This window comes from Haplochromis burtoni, unplaced genomic scaffold (assembly GCF_018398535.1).
Source record: "Haplochromis burtoni strain Fernald_Lab_line unplaced genomic scaffold, NCSU_Asbu1 Contig_203, whole genome shotgun sequence".
Taxonomy (NCBI): domain Eukaryota; kingdom Metazoa; phylum Chordata; class Actinopteri; order Cichliformes; family Cichlidae; genus Haplochromis; species Haplochromis burtoni.
This window is the reverse complement of record NW_024582564.1, coordinates 774,758-790,867: the sequence shown is the minus strand read 5'-3', so window position 1 is coordinate 790,867 and position 16,110 is coordinate 774,758. Positions and strand designations below refer to the sequence as shown.

Below are 16,110 nucleotides of genomic sequence, written 5' to 3'. Positions count from 1 at the left end.
GTTAGCACTAATTATCAGCCACAGCGTATGGACACAGTTTAGTTTTGATCACTTCTGGCATCAAAACAACTAACATGGTGGATTTAACGCCGAAGCTGACGTTTGTAAGCCGTCAAACACACCACCCTTTGTGGATGACGGAGGAAAGGAAAACTTGAAGCTCATAAAAGACTAACCATTATTTCATCATTATCCAATGCATTCTGGGAAATAGGATCCCTCTGTTTTATTATCCAGATGGACTATTAACCTGCAGGAAACAAAAACTGAAGCTTGATTGCAGTTTGAGGTTAACTGGCCAAAATGAAACCAGAAAACAAAACAGCTCCTATACACTGCCTACAAATGGTTTGTTTTAAGTGATCAGCCACGTAATGTCTTTGTTTCAGAAAGAAAAACTTTTCTCATTAGTTAAAATGTATTTATTAGATATTCTGTAAGTCTTAAAAACTCAAGTTGGTGCAAACTTCTTTTTAGGTTCATGAAGATGTTTTCAGCCTGCACAGAGATATGGTTATGCCCGGCTCGCTAAGGACATAAAGCAGATTCCTTTGTTAAGTATAAACTGAGGAAAAGAAGGACAAAAGAACACTACGTGCTAACCTATAACCAACACGTGACTGAAATTAGAAATAACTACAAACCAAAGCAGAAAGATGACCTAAGTGGGGCACCAGAAAGGCACCAGCTTTCTGGGAGGAGAGAGAGTGAGGAGCTGCCATCTTGGAACGATATCAGCTCATATAGGCTCCCAAACAAGTGAAGTTCTTTTTTCCTAAAGGATGGGAGGGGCAGTTAATGAGGACCCGGACAGAAAGAATCAAAACAAATGGATGGATGGATGCATGAATGCTTCACCTTTTATCTGAAAGGCTTCTTTAGTTATCAAAGCTGATGAGGAGTTTGAGATAATGAACCTCTAGTGGGGTTGTCATCTTGAGGTGTTTCCAACCTATCAGGGTCACATGGGCCTAATCTAAGGCTGCCATGACCTGGAAGACAGCAAACCCACGGGGACCTGCTGTACATGGCATTTAATAATAAATGGTACCATTCATCATGAGTCATTCATAGTCTTTACCCAAACGTTAACAGCATGGCCTAAACCTGTAGAGGAGTTTAAAGACCTCCAGAACGTTTCATCTATTCCATGTCAGATTTTTAATGGATTCATATTATACCTGCGTTAAGAAATACATGAATAAAATGGATGGATCAAATTATCAGATCAAAGTTTAAACACTTGCCTTCCAACAGCTAATAAGTTTCACAGACCTGCTCTGACTCTGTTAAACACCAAAAGCTCTGATATCAAAGGTCAAGAGCTCCAGTCATTATTCACAGAAATAAAGCGGGTCTGTGTCGGCTTCACGGGGAAATCAATCCTATTAGCGCTCACCGTGAATCATTTCAATTATGTTTCAGCGTCAGTCATCCAAAGACAAACACTTTAAAGTCCAGCAAATCCCCACAGAGCTCATAATGAAATACTGAGACAGTTAATGTTTTTGTACCACTTAGCAGAATAAAGACGCTTAAAAAAAAACAGACTCCAGTAGAAACATTTCACACATTTTTGGTGGTTTTATCTAAAGTGATAGAAGGAAAATATATTATCTCCTGACACAGGAGCTAACGCAGATAAATTCATTACAAATAGATCAAATTAAGGCTGTAAATAGAGAAAAATACTTGCTATTTGTTTTTAATTGTTTAATATGTCTGTGAGACTTCTGTGTATGGGAGGGTTGGGGTCTTCTACCAATGCCAATTAAAGCCTTTCCTTTTTTTACAATAATAGGGTGTGCTGGAGCTCTGTCTGCTGCACCATCTGACGCCTTTGGTATTTGTGGCAAATAAATGATGTGTTTTGGTTAAGAAACTACAGTGTGTGCCCGCTGTGGCACAAAGAAATGAGATATCTGAAAATAAAGCACTCAAAGCGATACATTTATTTAATGTTTGGGGGTTTTTTTGTCAGATTTTTTGCATTAAGAGAAAGGAATAATGTTTCCAGACATATCCTATCTGCTCAGAGGGGTGAGGAGACCTCGTATCCCCCACATTCGGATGGAAAATAACGGAAACTCATCGGACAGGAGGAAGACTTGCTGCTCCACATGGCTCAGGAATTCCAACTGTTCCGGGCCCACCTCAACCCTGTGCGCCACCTCGGGTTTCTGCAGGAGCTCCTCCAGGACGGTGAACAGGTAGCATGACTTCTGGTACCGGTCGACGGGAAACGTGTCAAGCACCGAGCCGTCACACCCCTGTAAAGGAAAATTAGTTTAACCAAAACTCGAATCTATGAAAGGACCAGTTTCCTGTGTGAGGTTTAAGGTCAGAATTCAGCAGAAAAACAAGGAGTACTTATTCCACTCACTTCACTCACTGTTACAGCGATACAAATCTCATCAACATAAGGGGAGAAACACGGCAAAAAGATGAACAAGGACAAGAAGAGGGGCAAGAGGAAAGACAAGGATGAGAAGACAGAAGATGATGATGAAGAGGAAGGAGAAGGAGGACATGAAGAACAAGCAGGAGGAGATAATTTTGTATTGTTGATCTTTTTAAGCGGGGGGTTTCCAAACTGGTCTCATGTGATGAAGGTCTGCGTAAGGTGCTGGCAGGTCTCAGACATGACAACAGCGAGACGAGCTGTCGCAACTCATCCTCGTTTTTAAGGAGACAACAACAACAAAAAAGTAATTTGAAATATTTTAGCGTCAATTAAGGGCTTATTTTCAAACTGAGATCTTTGAAGACTTGAAGGATCTGCAGGAGCCCAAATGATTATTAAAAGAACTGGAGCACTGGGGTAATCCCTGAGACGATGGGCTTTTAGATGATGAAACAACAAATACTCGTACCACGAGTTATTTAGCTGCAGATGAAAGATGAGAAACACGAGATCCGACTGTTTTCAGAGCACAAACTGAGTGAAAGGAAATACAACACACAACAGCTCAAATCAAAACGTAATTATTCAAACCAGCAGAAGCTGCCGCATCTCATACCAACTACATCCCAGTGAGAGAGAGTGTGTGTGTGTTATTTGCATGTCAAAGTTGGTGTGTGAGGGATATCACAAAGAAAAACAAGCGCCAGATGGCTGTCAGGTATTCCTCCTGGCAAAAACCTTCAGAGAACCGACAGGATGTGACAACAACACCCTCTTAACCCCACACACATACACACGCACACAAACACAAACACAAAGGCCCGGACCCCATCAGCATCAGGTCAGCAGCCATTTTTTAAAATCCCGATTCATGTTTTTCTGCCTGAAAGCTCTCCAGCTTCTCCTCTGCTGACACAAAGAGACGAAACATTGAGAGACACACAGATTCACCAAAAACACATAAAAAATCATTGAAATATTTCAGGGAAATGTGAAATTGTGAACACTTCAAATATGTCATCTTCCACTGTAACAACTGTAAAAATCTAAATCTTTGGGATCTCTGGTCCTCTGGAAGCGCTGATTCTGTGGAGACTACGGATCAGGAACACTTCCAGAAATCACTGAACACAGATGCCATCAAATTTAAAGTGACTTCATCTGTTTCTCAGTGTAAGCATCTGATGCTTTGTGCGTTGTACTGTGAATAAATATTTATATTTTCCAAAGTGTCCCAACATTTTTGGGATCCTGGGTGTATTTTAACTTCCGCTCACGCAGAATACTAGAACTGTGTTTTTGTTGTTGTTCATTACTTGAACTCACTGAATTAAAAATGCCTCTGATAGTCTGACTGGAGAAAGGAAAAAGCCAATTTCACCATCACCAAATAAGATAATATTTAGTCGTTGTTGGGTCTGTCTAGCACAGGCCCACCGCTGGAACGAGACAGTTTAATTACACAGCCAAAAGCATTGAACAGCAAGGAGGCAAAGTTCTTCGTGTTACTCATGCATGAGGGAGACCTGCCTGGAGCCAAGTGTCGTTCCACCCACTTGACCTCCGTCAGACTCTCAGCCAGGTTCCCCATAGCACTCCTGTTATTGTGGTTTACATGAATATGCATTGGTTCATTAACATATAACATCTTACATAGGTATACTTGTCTGTGTGTATGTAGGTGTGTGTGTGTGTGTGTGTGTGTGTGTGTGTGTGTGTGTGTGACCCCATAAATGACTTCCCTAAATCTGGAAGTCCAGCAGTTCATCTAAAAAAAAGGCACCTAGCCTAAAACAGATAAGTTTATCCTACCATAAAACAATAAGACATGAATGTGGGTGTGAATGCCAGAGTGCTCTGGAATGCACACAAAGTCTTTGCAGACAACTAAGGATCACACATCCTATCACTACACAATCGATTATACACCTCTAAGCATATATGGTTAAATATTTCTAAGCATAAATGACAATAAACAATACAAATCTAACAGTCGTGATGACTTGCTCAATCACTGCGTCACATTTCTGAGATCAGAGCTCCAGAAACACCTGTAGGTACATTTAATCGTTCCACCAACACATTTAAACCCAAGCAGCTACAGCACTTTAACTAACTAACCTTTAACTTGTATAGTTATAAAAATGTCAGTAATTCCTGAAGAGTTCATGAAAAACTTTTGTTGAACTCCTTGAATTAAAGCCAAAAAATTCTTGACTAATTTAAAATCTACTGTGGTGTTGTACAAAGGCAAAGCTACAAAAAATCAGGTAAAATCCTAAAACGTGAGAATTTAAATGTATTAACCCTTTCACGCATAGTGGTGACTACAGTGGACAGCTATTCAAAGACTGTTCTCTTGTATTTGTGTCAGTGTTAATGGTATACTTGCACATAAACCACTACATTGGACAGCGATGTGTCACTCCACACCCTGCTACCCACTGGTCGTTTAATGTAACTATAGATGTATGACATGTTTCATGGTAATGAAAAGAGCTCCCAAAAAGCCAGCTGAAGCTGAATTACAACCGATAAGACACTGTTAATAAACAGATTCAGGGAACACTCGATCGTCTCAGTACAACACAAAGTCAGGGATATCAAACCACTGTTAATCCATTTCAGCTGCTTTCATCCAAACTGACGTGAAAACAGATGAACAGGAGAGGGAACAACAAACCAACCCTCACTTCTGCAGGTGGTGGTCACAGACCGCTGCATTTTCTTCACTGATTTTTCTTAGTGTCCTCTACGTCACCTTCAGCCTGTTCAGCTTTATGTTAGCACAGGAAGTCCAGCTTATCCATACGTGTCACCTGAAGAAGGTTTGCCAAGTGTCCCGGCACAATCACGGGGGTGTGAAGGAGGCACCAGTAGGGATGCGAGCTCCACCGAGGCTCAGGGTGAAATAAAGGATGTTTATTATGATCTGTAAATCATGCAAAGCTACTCTAATAGAATCCAAGAGTAACAATACAAAGCTGGAAATGTTTAATGTTTATAGCTCGTTGGAGGGCTCACACATAATGATTATTCAATATGTGCTGTGCTGCTTCCAGACTGCACCACACACATGCAAAGCTCATGCTTATGTAACTGTGCTGTTTATTTAGAGGCATGTCAGTCAGTGTGAGCGTGACAGCAGGTTACAGTCCTGTTAGCTCTGCGTCTGAACCGTGAATTTATGGTATGCACATACTCACAGCATGTGGTTATATTTGGTGGAACACGAAGAGGCCGCAGATATTCGCACAATCGGCCGCCAGCGGCTGTCAGCAAGATGGAGACGGTTTCATCTGATGTGGTGAACACAGGCGTGAAGGCAGAGACGAGGCTTCGCAGGTCTTTGCTAGAGAGGCGACTCAATCCGCTCTGAGTCCTTCCTCTTTCACGTCGTTGTGCCGCCGACAGGCTTTGGTCTACCATCCGTTTAAAACCAACAAACCGACCAAGTGGTGAAGCTGAGACGAGGGAATGAAAGCAGTTCACACAGAGGGATAAGTGCAGAGAGAATATCATGATTAATTTTTAAAAGAACCTCTCGCTTTATACCAGAAAAACAACCAAAGCTCTGCACTGATCTCAGGAGGGCTGTCAACCAGTGTTTCATAATTTGATTATATAATCAGTTAAAAAAAAAAATTAGACATTCAGCTGTGAAATTAATATTCAATCGTGGGGGGGAAAGCAGCTCGCACAACTGCTGTCTGTCTCCTGAGCAGCAAAGAGGAAAACCTGACAGAAATACATGGAGCTATTCAAACATAAAGTCCTGCTCATTACCTGCAGATGAGCCGGCCCTTTGTTGTGTTACACCCCTCGAGTGAGAACGTTCTGTTATTGTTTAATCTAAATGCGGCGTTTGATTAGTGAGAGTGGACCAGCACTGGTAGCTAATCACTGAATGCAAACGTCTGTGTTTGGAGCATACTAACAACACCAGGAGAGTCAGAGCATTAAAGACTATTAGTGCATCAGCTCGGCCAGCAGATCCATCGCCTGAGTGAAATACAGCAGCTGTGGATGAGAGCAGAGCTCAGGCTTACATGCTGCTTGATTAACTGCTGTTTGATATCGGACACATTCAGCGTCTGATTTCAGATTTTCAGTTCAGTCTTAAGGCTACATACGTTGTTGCATTTACCCTCAGACATACACTCAGGTCATTTTCTCCAGTTTGCATAAAAATGTTATGATAAAAAGTTTGGACACATATATAACGGTGCCTGTGAATTAATCAGTTAAAATTAGAGTAGTAGAAATCTGTTCTATTCTATTCGGGTTAGACCGTCAACTTTTGTTTTTGTGGCACAGCTTGTGATATTTGCTAAGTCAAGCATAAAAGTGAAAATAGCATTTACTTCATTTTTGTGACAAAGAATTTACAAAAAGTATTCTGTTTTATTTGAGTATTAATGTGAAATATAACTATGTACGATTCAAAAATGATCACTACATAGTTTTTTGTGCTATAAATTTTTTTGTTTTCTTTTTAACGCTCAACTAAAGGACTTTGAATGTTTGAATGTTTTAATATGCAAAATGTAAATCACACTTCAGGCTTCACATGAAGCCGCTGACTGTAGTTCTGTTATTACCTTCACTGAGTTTATGTAACAAAGATATGACCTATCTTTGTTCACCTCTGTCAGTGCGCCCCAGGGTGGCTGTGGCTACAAAGTGTGAATGTGTGTGTGAATGAGTGGATGAGTGGTTGTGTAAAGCGCTTTGGGGTCCTTAGGGACTAGAAAAGCGCTATACAAATACAGACCATTTACCATTTACTCTCTTGTAATTAGCACAGGCCTAAAAACAACCAGACCTAATCACTGTTGATGAAGTCCAGTTATTTTCATTACTACCCATCACTGGTTCAGCTAACTGACTTGTGGTTTAATTGATAGAAATCTAATATGACAAACCGGCCAGAGGACACACAGAGGGGCTGCTAAACTGTTCGCGAGTTCAATCAGTCAACTTATTGAGGAACTGGGGAAACATTTCAGTTCTAACAAGGTCACCAAAAAAACAAAGTCAATAATTTAATGGCTCTTATATTATGACTCATCAATATCAGTGAAACCCATCAGCCTAAAAGAAATACTGCAGGTGATACAAAACCAATCAATTCGAACAAACCGACAAGGAATTCGTGGTCTCTGGGTCCTCCTTCAGGAAAGTCACAATCTCATTTGTGGGCTTTGGACTGTTGATAAGAGGAAAACAATAAAACCCAACTTTTACCTTTGAAATATGTGCAACCTGAATGGTTTATTGTCTGCAGACCTGTGCGTCCACCAGATTTAAACCTCTGTAAAGGAGAATATACCACGACTTTCATTTGACAACAACAAAGCAACGTCAAGGAGGTCGAGCAGCTTTATGCCCGTGAGGTTGGCGAGATATTCCATTTTAATCTCCAACCTGTCAAACACTCACATGCCCACGAAATTTATGAAGCCATGAAGCGAGATTCAATGAACGGCAGAAATCGATAACTGGAACGAGGATCCAGAGGGAGCGGTGATGGAGCATCTGCGAGGAGCATATAGAAACATAACGGGGGCTCGAGCTCCGCTGCAGGAGACAGAAATACTCTCAGAGGACCTGCTGGGCCTCCTCCTATCAAATCTGATTAAGAAAATCAACAACCTCCCAAAGTTTCTACATTTACTCCAATAAAACTCATTTTTCAGGGAGTTTAATGTTTCTTTAGTCACAGGCTGTATTTTACAAAACAACAAAATCAACTTCAGGCTTCATTCAGTGAGCCAAGAAACTCATCAGGAAAGCGCTTGCTGAGGTCACAGAGCAAAAGCACCTAGGGCCGTTCTGCAACGACAAGAATCGCCCCCTGCTGGCCATTAAAAATAATACCAGTTTAAAGCACTGAAAAGCTTCATTTTTCAGAATCTGAAGCTGCATCCAGCTTTCTGCATCCACCCACTGGTTAAAGGAGCCTCAGCATTAGCTTTGCGGCTGCTGCCATGTTAGTTTCAGTTAGAGGTCACAGAGTTATTGAACAACTGTCCACCATGTTTACATTAAAGTCTCTGCAAAGACACAAATTGGTGGCAGGAAAGGTGAACATATGTGAATCTGCTTCTGTGGGACTACAAATAAAAAACTTTGGGAATAAAATCAGCTTCACGCCGTGTTTGCTAAGATACTTCCACAGACTGGATTTTCACGATGCCACCAACAGTAAGAAATGGAGGGCAGGTTTTGTCGTTGCTGTTAAATTTTGTTTTACAATACAGAAAAACAGAGAGAGGAAGCTTGGAGGAAAGCGAGTAAAATCATGAAACTTCGTGTTAAGTCCTGAAAAGATGTTTGTGATTGTAGCCATCACCTGATCGCCTCCTCCTCATCCCATTGACTGTTGGGGTGAATATTTATGGGATTTCAGTGTGACTACAGAACTTTGCTTCTTATTTAAAATGAAAGCGAAATGAAGATCATTAAGTGAAATCTGAGCTTGTTTGGCTTTGTGTCATAATTAACTTGTAAGTCTTCAGTTAATTCAGCCTGTGATTTATGGCATTTGTGTGAATCTTGCAGGAGAAAGCTCACAAAGAAAACCTTCATTTTGTCCCATCTTTCACCCGAGCTGATGGGAGTATATTTTCAGGCTGTAAATGTGTTAATTTCTCCTATAAAGACATTTTAACCTAGGCGGTTATGAGGACTGACTGCCAGCCACTAGTGGACATTAGAGGAACTGCAGCTTTTGGCGCTTCCACGCTGGCTTCACTTCTTAGTGATCAGATATTAGAAGTGTGAGGTACTGTACTGTAAGCTTCTGTAACATTCAAATACATCTGTGACTTTTCAGCAGACTGCTTAAAGGCAGTCTGAACCAGTCCTCCTCCTCCAATCCAAAGTACAATGCACACCAAACCAATCAAACCAAACCATTTTCTCCCCCTCATCTCGGAGTATCTGCCCCAAAAACACGAGGTACAAACACCACAGACTTTAAATAATCACTCTTCCATTTCCCCCGCTCAACAGCACATCTAACTCCTCCTTTAATGTGCTGCAAAAAAAAGTCAGCGTGAACTCTGCTGTGACTACAGAACTACAGTCCGACCAGAGAGAAAACAAGCTTTCTGAAGAAAAAGTGGTTAAGAGCGTCCGCACGCAGAGACGAGCAGCATCTCATCTACTGCACTCTTCCTCAGGTCGTCTCCAAACAAAGGAAAGGAGATGTTAAAGAGACTTTCTAATGAGCTGAGACCCCTCCATCAGTGGGTGCTTCTGATCCTCTCTGTGGGTCTGAGAGATTAAAATCTCCCTCGGGTAATACTTCTCTTTTACAATCCACCAGATGATTTTAATGAGTAAACAAAACCAAATAAACCTCCAGTTAAAATTGTGCGACCAGCAAAAGAACAGACAGCAGCTGAAGGGAACGAGAAATCCAGTGGACCAAGCAGAAACAAACTTATTTGCAGAGTTTCTCTTTTTGTGTTCATTCAGCAACTTTGACAGAACTACAATAACAATAATAATAATAATAAAAAAAGCTTCTGCTGCATGAAAAATAATAAAGTTTGTGTTTCTGGCCACACAAGCTTCAGGTCCCTCCCTGAAGAGCGGACCTCCTCTTCCTGCAGCTCTCTTTACAGTGATGAACTGATTGTGTTGATTGGTTAACGTTTTAATTTTCATTTAATGGTGCTTACAGGTCTGAGGGCTGAATGCTGCATTCAGCTGAACTAAACTGCACATATGGCAGCAGATTTGCATTATTTACACCCAGGAGGGATATGATAGGATCATTTATACTTAACAGGCTGTGTCTATTACAGGCTCAAAAGCAGCTTTAGAAGTTGCCAGATCCTGGTATAGGCAGGAAGGCAGCAGCAGCAATCATTATAAACTCACTGTAAACGTGGTTATTCACAGAACCACAGAGCTGGCATACAGGAGAAACCAGGAGACAGCAGAGGATAACTGCATGTTTCCTGCTGTAAACGCAAAGCTGGAGACAACATGATGGGCTGAGTGTCGGGTCGTTAGCGCTCCTCCTCCTCTGCAGGCTGACAGTGATGAGACAAGCTGATCCTGATAAACTGCCCTATCCCTCCACGCCAGGTACAGATTTTTAATCCAGGCCAAACCATGAGGTCACAATGAACCTAAACATTTTCACAGCGACCGGAGTCTGAGGCCGAGGTCCAGGCAAGTGCTAACTTTGAAAGCTGGCAAAATGGAGTTTGAGCCAATTTTCTGGAGGAGTGCAGGAAGTTGAGATGTTACAGAGACGTGTCCTCATAAAAGACCACAATTAGAATCAGTTCATGTTTACTCTGTGCAGCAGGAGCTCAGCACCCAGATTTTAGTTTCATTTTAATGTTATTCAGTAACTCCACAGGAAATAATACATTTATAGCATGTGATCAGAGGTGTTGTGTGGTGTTGTGTCATTATTATGAGTTTCGATTTGAATATGGACTTAACTGTACTACAGCTCCTGACATGTTTAAAAGCAGCAGGTAAGGAGACTTACCTGGAGAAAGGAGGGGAAAGGAGTTTGTGCTTCTGACTCTGCAGTTACCTCTTGATATATTTCAGGTGTTCATGACGGTGAAGTGCAGTTGAGTTATAAAGGCATTAAAAACTTGTGGGCCTTTAAAGAAAACACTTAGAGTACCTGATTAAATTATCAAAACACAAACAAGTCTATGTTTTTACAGTTCCATAAAAAATATATTCTTTAACTGTGCTAGCAGTCCATCACATCGATCCAGACTAAAATATCTACGTTATGAGCCAGAGTCCATTAGAGTGGGACATACATTACTGTGTCCCTCAGGAAAAGTTGTAACAGCTTTGGTGATTTCTAACCCTGTCATCAGCGGGTCGAAATCTCCATTCATTCACCCATTTCCTCCATCATTCATCCAAGCGGGGTCGCAGCGGGTCATTGGCTAACAGGCTGGGTGAACCTGTTAATTACCACTTCGGGGATTTGGAAATATGCGGGGCAATTTGCACTGAGGTGGATGGGTGGAGGTGGAGGACCTGCACTTGGCAACCCTTTTAGATCTGTATGCAGCGAGGCAGTCTGAAGCACCACGACCCAGATAGCATCAGCTGCCCTGAGATTAAAGCACAGCATTCTGAAAGGTATTTAATCGTCCATTTGATTAGACTCGGAGCTCGTAACACCACAACTGGACCGCAGCAACGCACACCGTTGATGGTGATGGAGGGATGGTCATGCCGAGGTGTTAATCAGAGTTTCTCCAGTAGAAGAAAACAAGAATGGAGGCAGAGAGAGCGAGATTAACAGTACATAATCACAAAAGGAGTCCAGGAGTCATGACAATGATGTCAAATGTGTTTCCTGGTCTGAATATCAACTAAAAACTTTGAGCTGAACATCTCTGACCACAGAGACAAGACGCTACCACAGGCCTGATTTTTAAATCTTAAAGCAAAAATTAGACAATACAAACACAAATATGTTCACAGCTGCATCTTCAAGAGAAAAAATACACCAAGATTTGGCTTGGAAGAAGTATCACCCCCCCCACACACACACACACACACACATCCGAAAGAAAAATGCTTTTAAACCTTCTTTAACCTCCTAAGACACGAACTCTTCCACAGCATGCATTTTTAATTTCTCTTTGATATTTGGGGATATTGGGGCCCGATGAATGTAAAAACAAAGAATTACCAGATTTTTTTTTACCTTATTTTTGTTTTTAAGAAAAATAAGAGCCACATATGAGGATATTCGTTTAAAATTTTGATAGAACAGTAGCAGTAAGTGGATATCAGGCCCTTGTAGAGCAAAATGGAGTATTTTGGTCTAAATAACCCAAAATGTGATGTCCACATATGTGGACGCCAGGTCCTAGGAGGTTAAAAGCATTTTTAAGCATTTTAAGCCAAATTCAAGCAGGCATATGTGAAACCATGTGATGTATTCAGCTTCTTTGCTGTGGATCTAAACTTAGGTCAGATTCATCAGTTTCCTTGAATCTTCCTTAAGACATGTGGAAAACGTGACTGAAGCCCACCGGCAGCAAATTGAATAGATTACACAGAGTTAACGACGACTCGCACCTTTGGTCCTGGCGTTTACACCAAACATCAGGACAACAAAACTCAACTCTCTCTATATGATCAGACCCGAACCCAACCGAGACCAACAATAAAGCTTCAAGGATCACACACACCAAAGTTCAGGCCCTTTTAAATGTGAACCGGCTGATTTCTGGACTTCAGTCCTTCAGAGGAGCTTCTTACCATTGCTTTCAAAAAATCTCACATCAAAGTGCTAATTGACAAAACTCCTTTAGAGCAGATAAATGGTGCTAATTAGATTTGAGCCTTCAGTGACTCATCGCTGCACGTCTGTTTGCAATTCTGATGTAGACTCCAGAGTTTACTCAGTTTTTTATATGCTCTTTTTTATAACTATGCAGGTGCAGACACACAGGAAACCACATGGAAAAGCAGAGGGAAGGTGGTTCACAGAAATTGGTCCAGAAAGCCAAACAGAGAAGTCTTTTTTTTTTTTAAAGGAGGAGAAGTGGGAATCAGAGGCAGAGCGGCAGAGGGAGAGGCACATAATGAAGCTGTGCTCGGCCGCCAGCATGAAGGGCAGTAATTTACAGATCAAGGACGGGCTCATCTGTCACCCGAGTGCAGGGGAAAGCCCACAGTGAGAGTGAGAACCTTCAGCCTCTCAGCCCACACTCACAACAACTCTGTCAGTCAGTCAGCCTGCACAGCAGCACCGTACACAGAGCTTCAACCCACCCGCCATCAGCAAGACCCACAACGACGGCCGGCCAAGCCCAGTAAAACCATCACATAAGAACTAATTTTCATAATTTCTTTTGGTGTAAACAAGTATATTCTGCTTCTAAAACGCACAAACGAAAGGCACCATTTACCTTACATGAGAAACTTTGAGTACTTTAATTAAGGTTAACCCACGTGTCTCGCGTCTGTCGTTTTCATCACTCATTATATTTATTTCATATGTTAGAAATCACAGAAGACATAAGAGCTTTAGATTTGGAACTAAACTGGGTATTTTACATCATTGTGACTCAGTTTGTCTCGATCTGAACGTGCTGTCGGCTTTTAATCACTTTTTCATTCCAGAACAGTAAAGCCTGGAAGAACACGAGCTTTCACTGAGAAACTTGAGTAACTGATGATAATCACTTCACACCCTCCAGTGGGATGAGTTCTCTCTCTGGGCTCCTGCTCCACTGGGAGTTACAGGTAGCTTGGCATGTCACGCATTAGCTCCAACGATTTTAATTGCTCGGAGTTGAGATCAGTTTAACTTCCTGTTGAGTTTAATGATAACCACATCGCTGTCAGTCTCTTCTTGTTACTGCATATAGTGTTGGTGGAGTGTTTATATCTATGTCAAATTTTAAAATCTACTATTGTATCTTAAAATCTGGTTTCTTTTTCCTTTTAAGGGAACTCTGATTTGAAATTTGGGATTGTAAGGTTATTCTAGATCACTAAAATAAAAAATAAAACAAAACTATGTGAAATGATTTTGTTGACTCTGAAAACTAAACTAAAACTACAACTAAGCCCTAGCTTCAGTATTCATTAACTTGGAGAGAACTGGTTATCACAGTTTGCAGATGAAGCTTAGATGGGCCTGTTTATTGAGCCTTTGGAGATTCTTTCAGAAGATTCTGTGTTTTTATGCTGATTTCCTTCTGGCATTAAACTAACACTAACACTAATAAAAACTTAAGCAAAACAATCAAAACTCACTCTGGAAACTAAATGAGACTAAACTGAATTAATAACAAAAAGTCAAAACAAACTAAAACTGCAATAATTAGAAAATACTCCAGACGTGTTTGGATGTGAAGAATTGCTTCCTTTCTTAAAGCATAATCAGTTTTACATTGTTGCGCTGCTCTTTCAGGCTGACTCACTGCATTTATTAGCTGCTGTTTATACTGTAAAAATGACCAAAGTATTTAAACATGAAGTACTGTAAAGTTGGTAATGGGCATTTTGAGCAGTGACTATTCACTGAGAACTATTCGACAGAGTTCAGCAGTGGCAGACTTTTTGATCTCTGAATGTCTAAATGTGTCAAAAAGCATCTGTTATGGTTTCAGAAATATTATTTCCACATAAATAAAACCATAATAATCTTAATTATTATTATCTTAATGTTTTGTTGACTCTGTTTACCTGGACCTAAGGTGAGGAACACAGACTATTCCTGTTGGTTCTGCACTGACGTGAACACGACCACTCTCTGCTTTCCGCACAAACAGAGGAGGAAACAAGTCCCCGAAACTGACGGCTTCCTTTTTCCTCTCTTTGTCCGTTCAGGAGCCTCTCCTACCCGTGTTTTATTTTCCTTCCCTGCTAACCATCTGGTTCAGGGTGGTCCACTGATTCAACTGACAGAAAGTCGATACAATCTCATCCTAGTCGGCGTTCTCTTGGCTCATATCTTGACATCTCGGCTGCCCGGGGAGGTGGAAGAACACAGGTTTCTCACTCTCTCACACACACACACACACACACACACACACACACACACACACACACACACACACACACACACACGAGTTTCTCATGATCAGAAACTTAGAAAGTTCCACTGGGTTGGGTGATTTGTCAAGTGGAGGTGGCAGATCTGACAGCGGTGTTCCCCCATAGACCAAACCACAGTATTTACAGTGTTTACCCAGTTGGAAAGACTTGATAGAGTAGAAATGCCAGAACTGACAAATAAGCTTTACTCTTTTTCCTCCTTCTGTTTGCCTCGCTGTCTCTGAAGCCTCTGAAGGTCAGAAATAATCCAGAATATTAATGTTCAGACACATGATGCATCAGCTCAGGTTAAAGGACTGTTGTAAAGTCTGTTTATTACACATTTAACTAAACTGCCTTTGCTGCAGTTACTTGTTCACAGCTCTCCTGTGCAGTGACTAGGGCTGCCACAAACGCAGGAGCTGGCTCACCAAACAACCCCCTTTCATGCAGTTTAACACACAGGAGCTCTTTCAGCTCTTTCTTCTTCACGTTCAATGGCACAAGTACATCAAAAAAGTTTGCAATGCATTGCACCAAATCACCCTTTTACACCTTTCCAACTTCCCCTTAGTTGGACTCATGGTGAACTCCTCTAATTTAAACTCCATACTAACACACCCACTACAAACACCCTGCCCCCCACACAAGAAAAAACTGCCAACCAGAAAAACAGAGTCAACAAATGACACCGGCAACGACGACGGCAACAAATAAAGAACAAACGAGCCCACGCCCCAAGCCAACCCAAACAAGACGAAAAAAAAGGAGAGGACGAGCCCCCAATTACGTTACACCCCAGCCCAGGGAAAACCGGCGTGCAACATAAGGAAAATAAAAATAAGGAGAAATGCCCCCACACTCCCTGCTCTCAAGGAAGAAACCAACAAAAAACAGCTACCACGGATTTCACAACAGCCAGTCAGTTTATTAAGTTCCAAAAGGTAGCAGGCGTCAGGGTGAGCATGGACAAAACACCAAACAAATAACTCTAGAAATGAAATGCAGCTGGCTTACCTTCACAGAAAACCCCAAAAGAAAATTACAGGTGTCTTACCAGGTCGCGACTCAGGTTAAATATATGTGAGTCACTTAGATAAATTAAAAATGTTGTTGTTTGGCTTTTTTTTTTTTTTTTTTTTTTT

General features: G+C 41.3%; 1 protein-coding gene across 1 annotated transcript in view; it reads right to left on the bottom strand.

The window, feature by feature from the left end:
• Positions 1–202: 202 nt before the first annotated feature.
• The window catches only part of mei4 (meiosis-specific, MEI4 homolog (S. cerevisiae)), a gene marked incomplete at its 5' end in the record, with an annotated part of 68,836 nt that continues 52,928 nt past the window's right edge, over positions 203–16,110 (bottom strand). Inside the window, 1 exon segment of the mRNA XM_014338070.2 lies at positions 203–2,270. Coding sequence (XP_014193556.1) covers positions 2,025–2,270 — 246 coding nt within the window.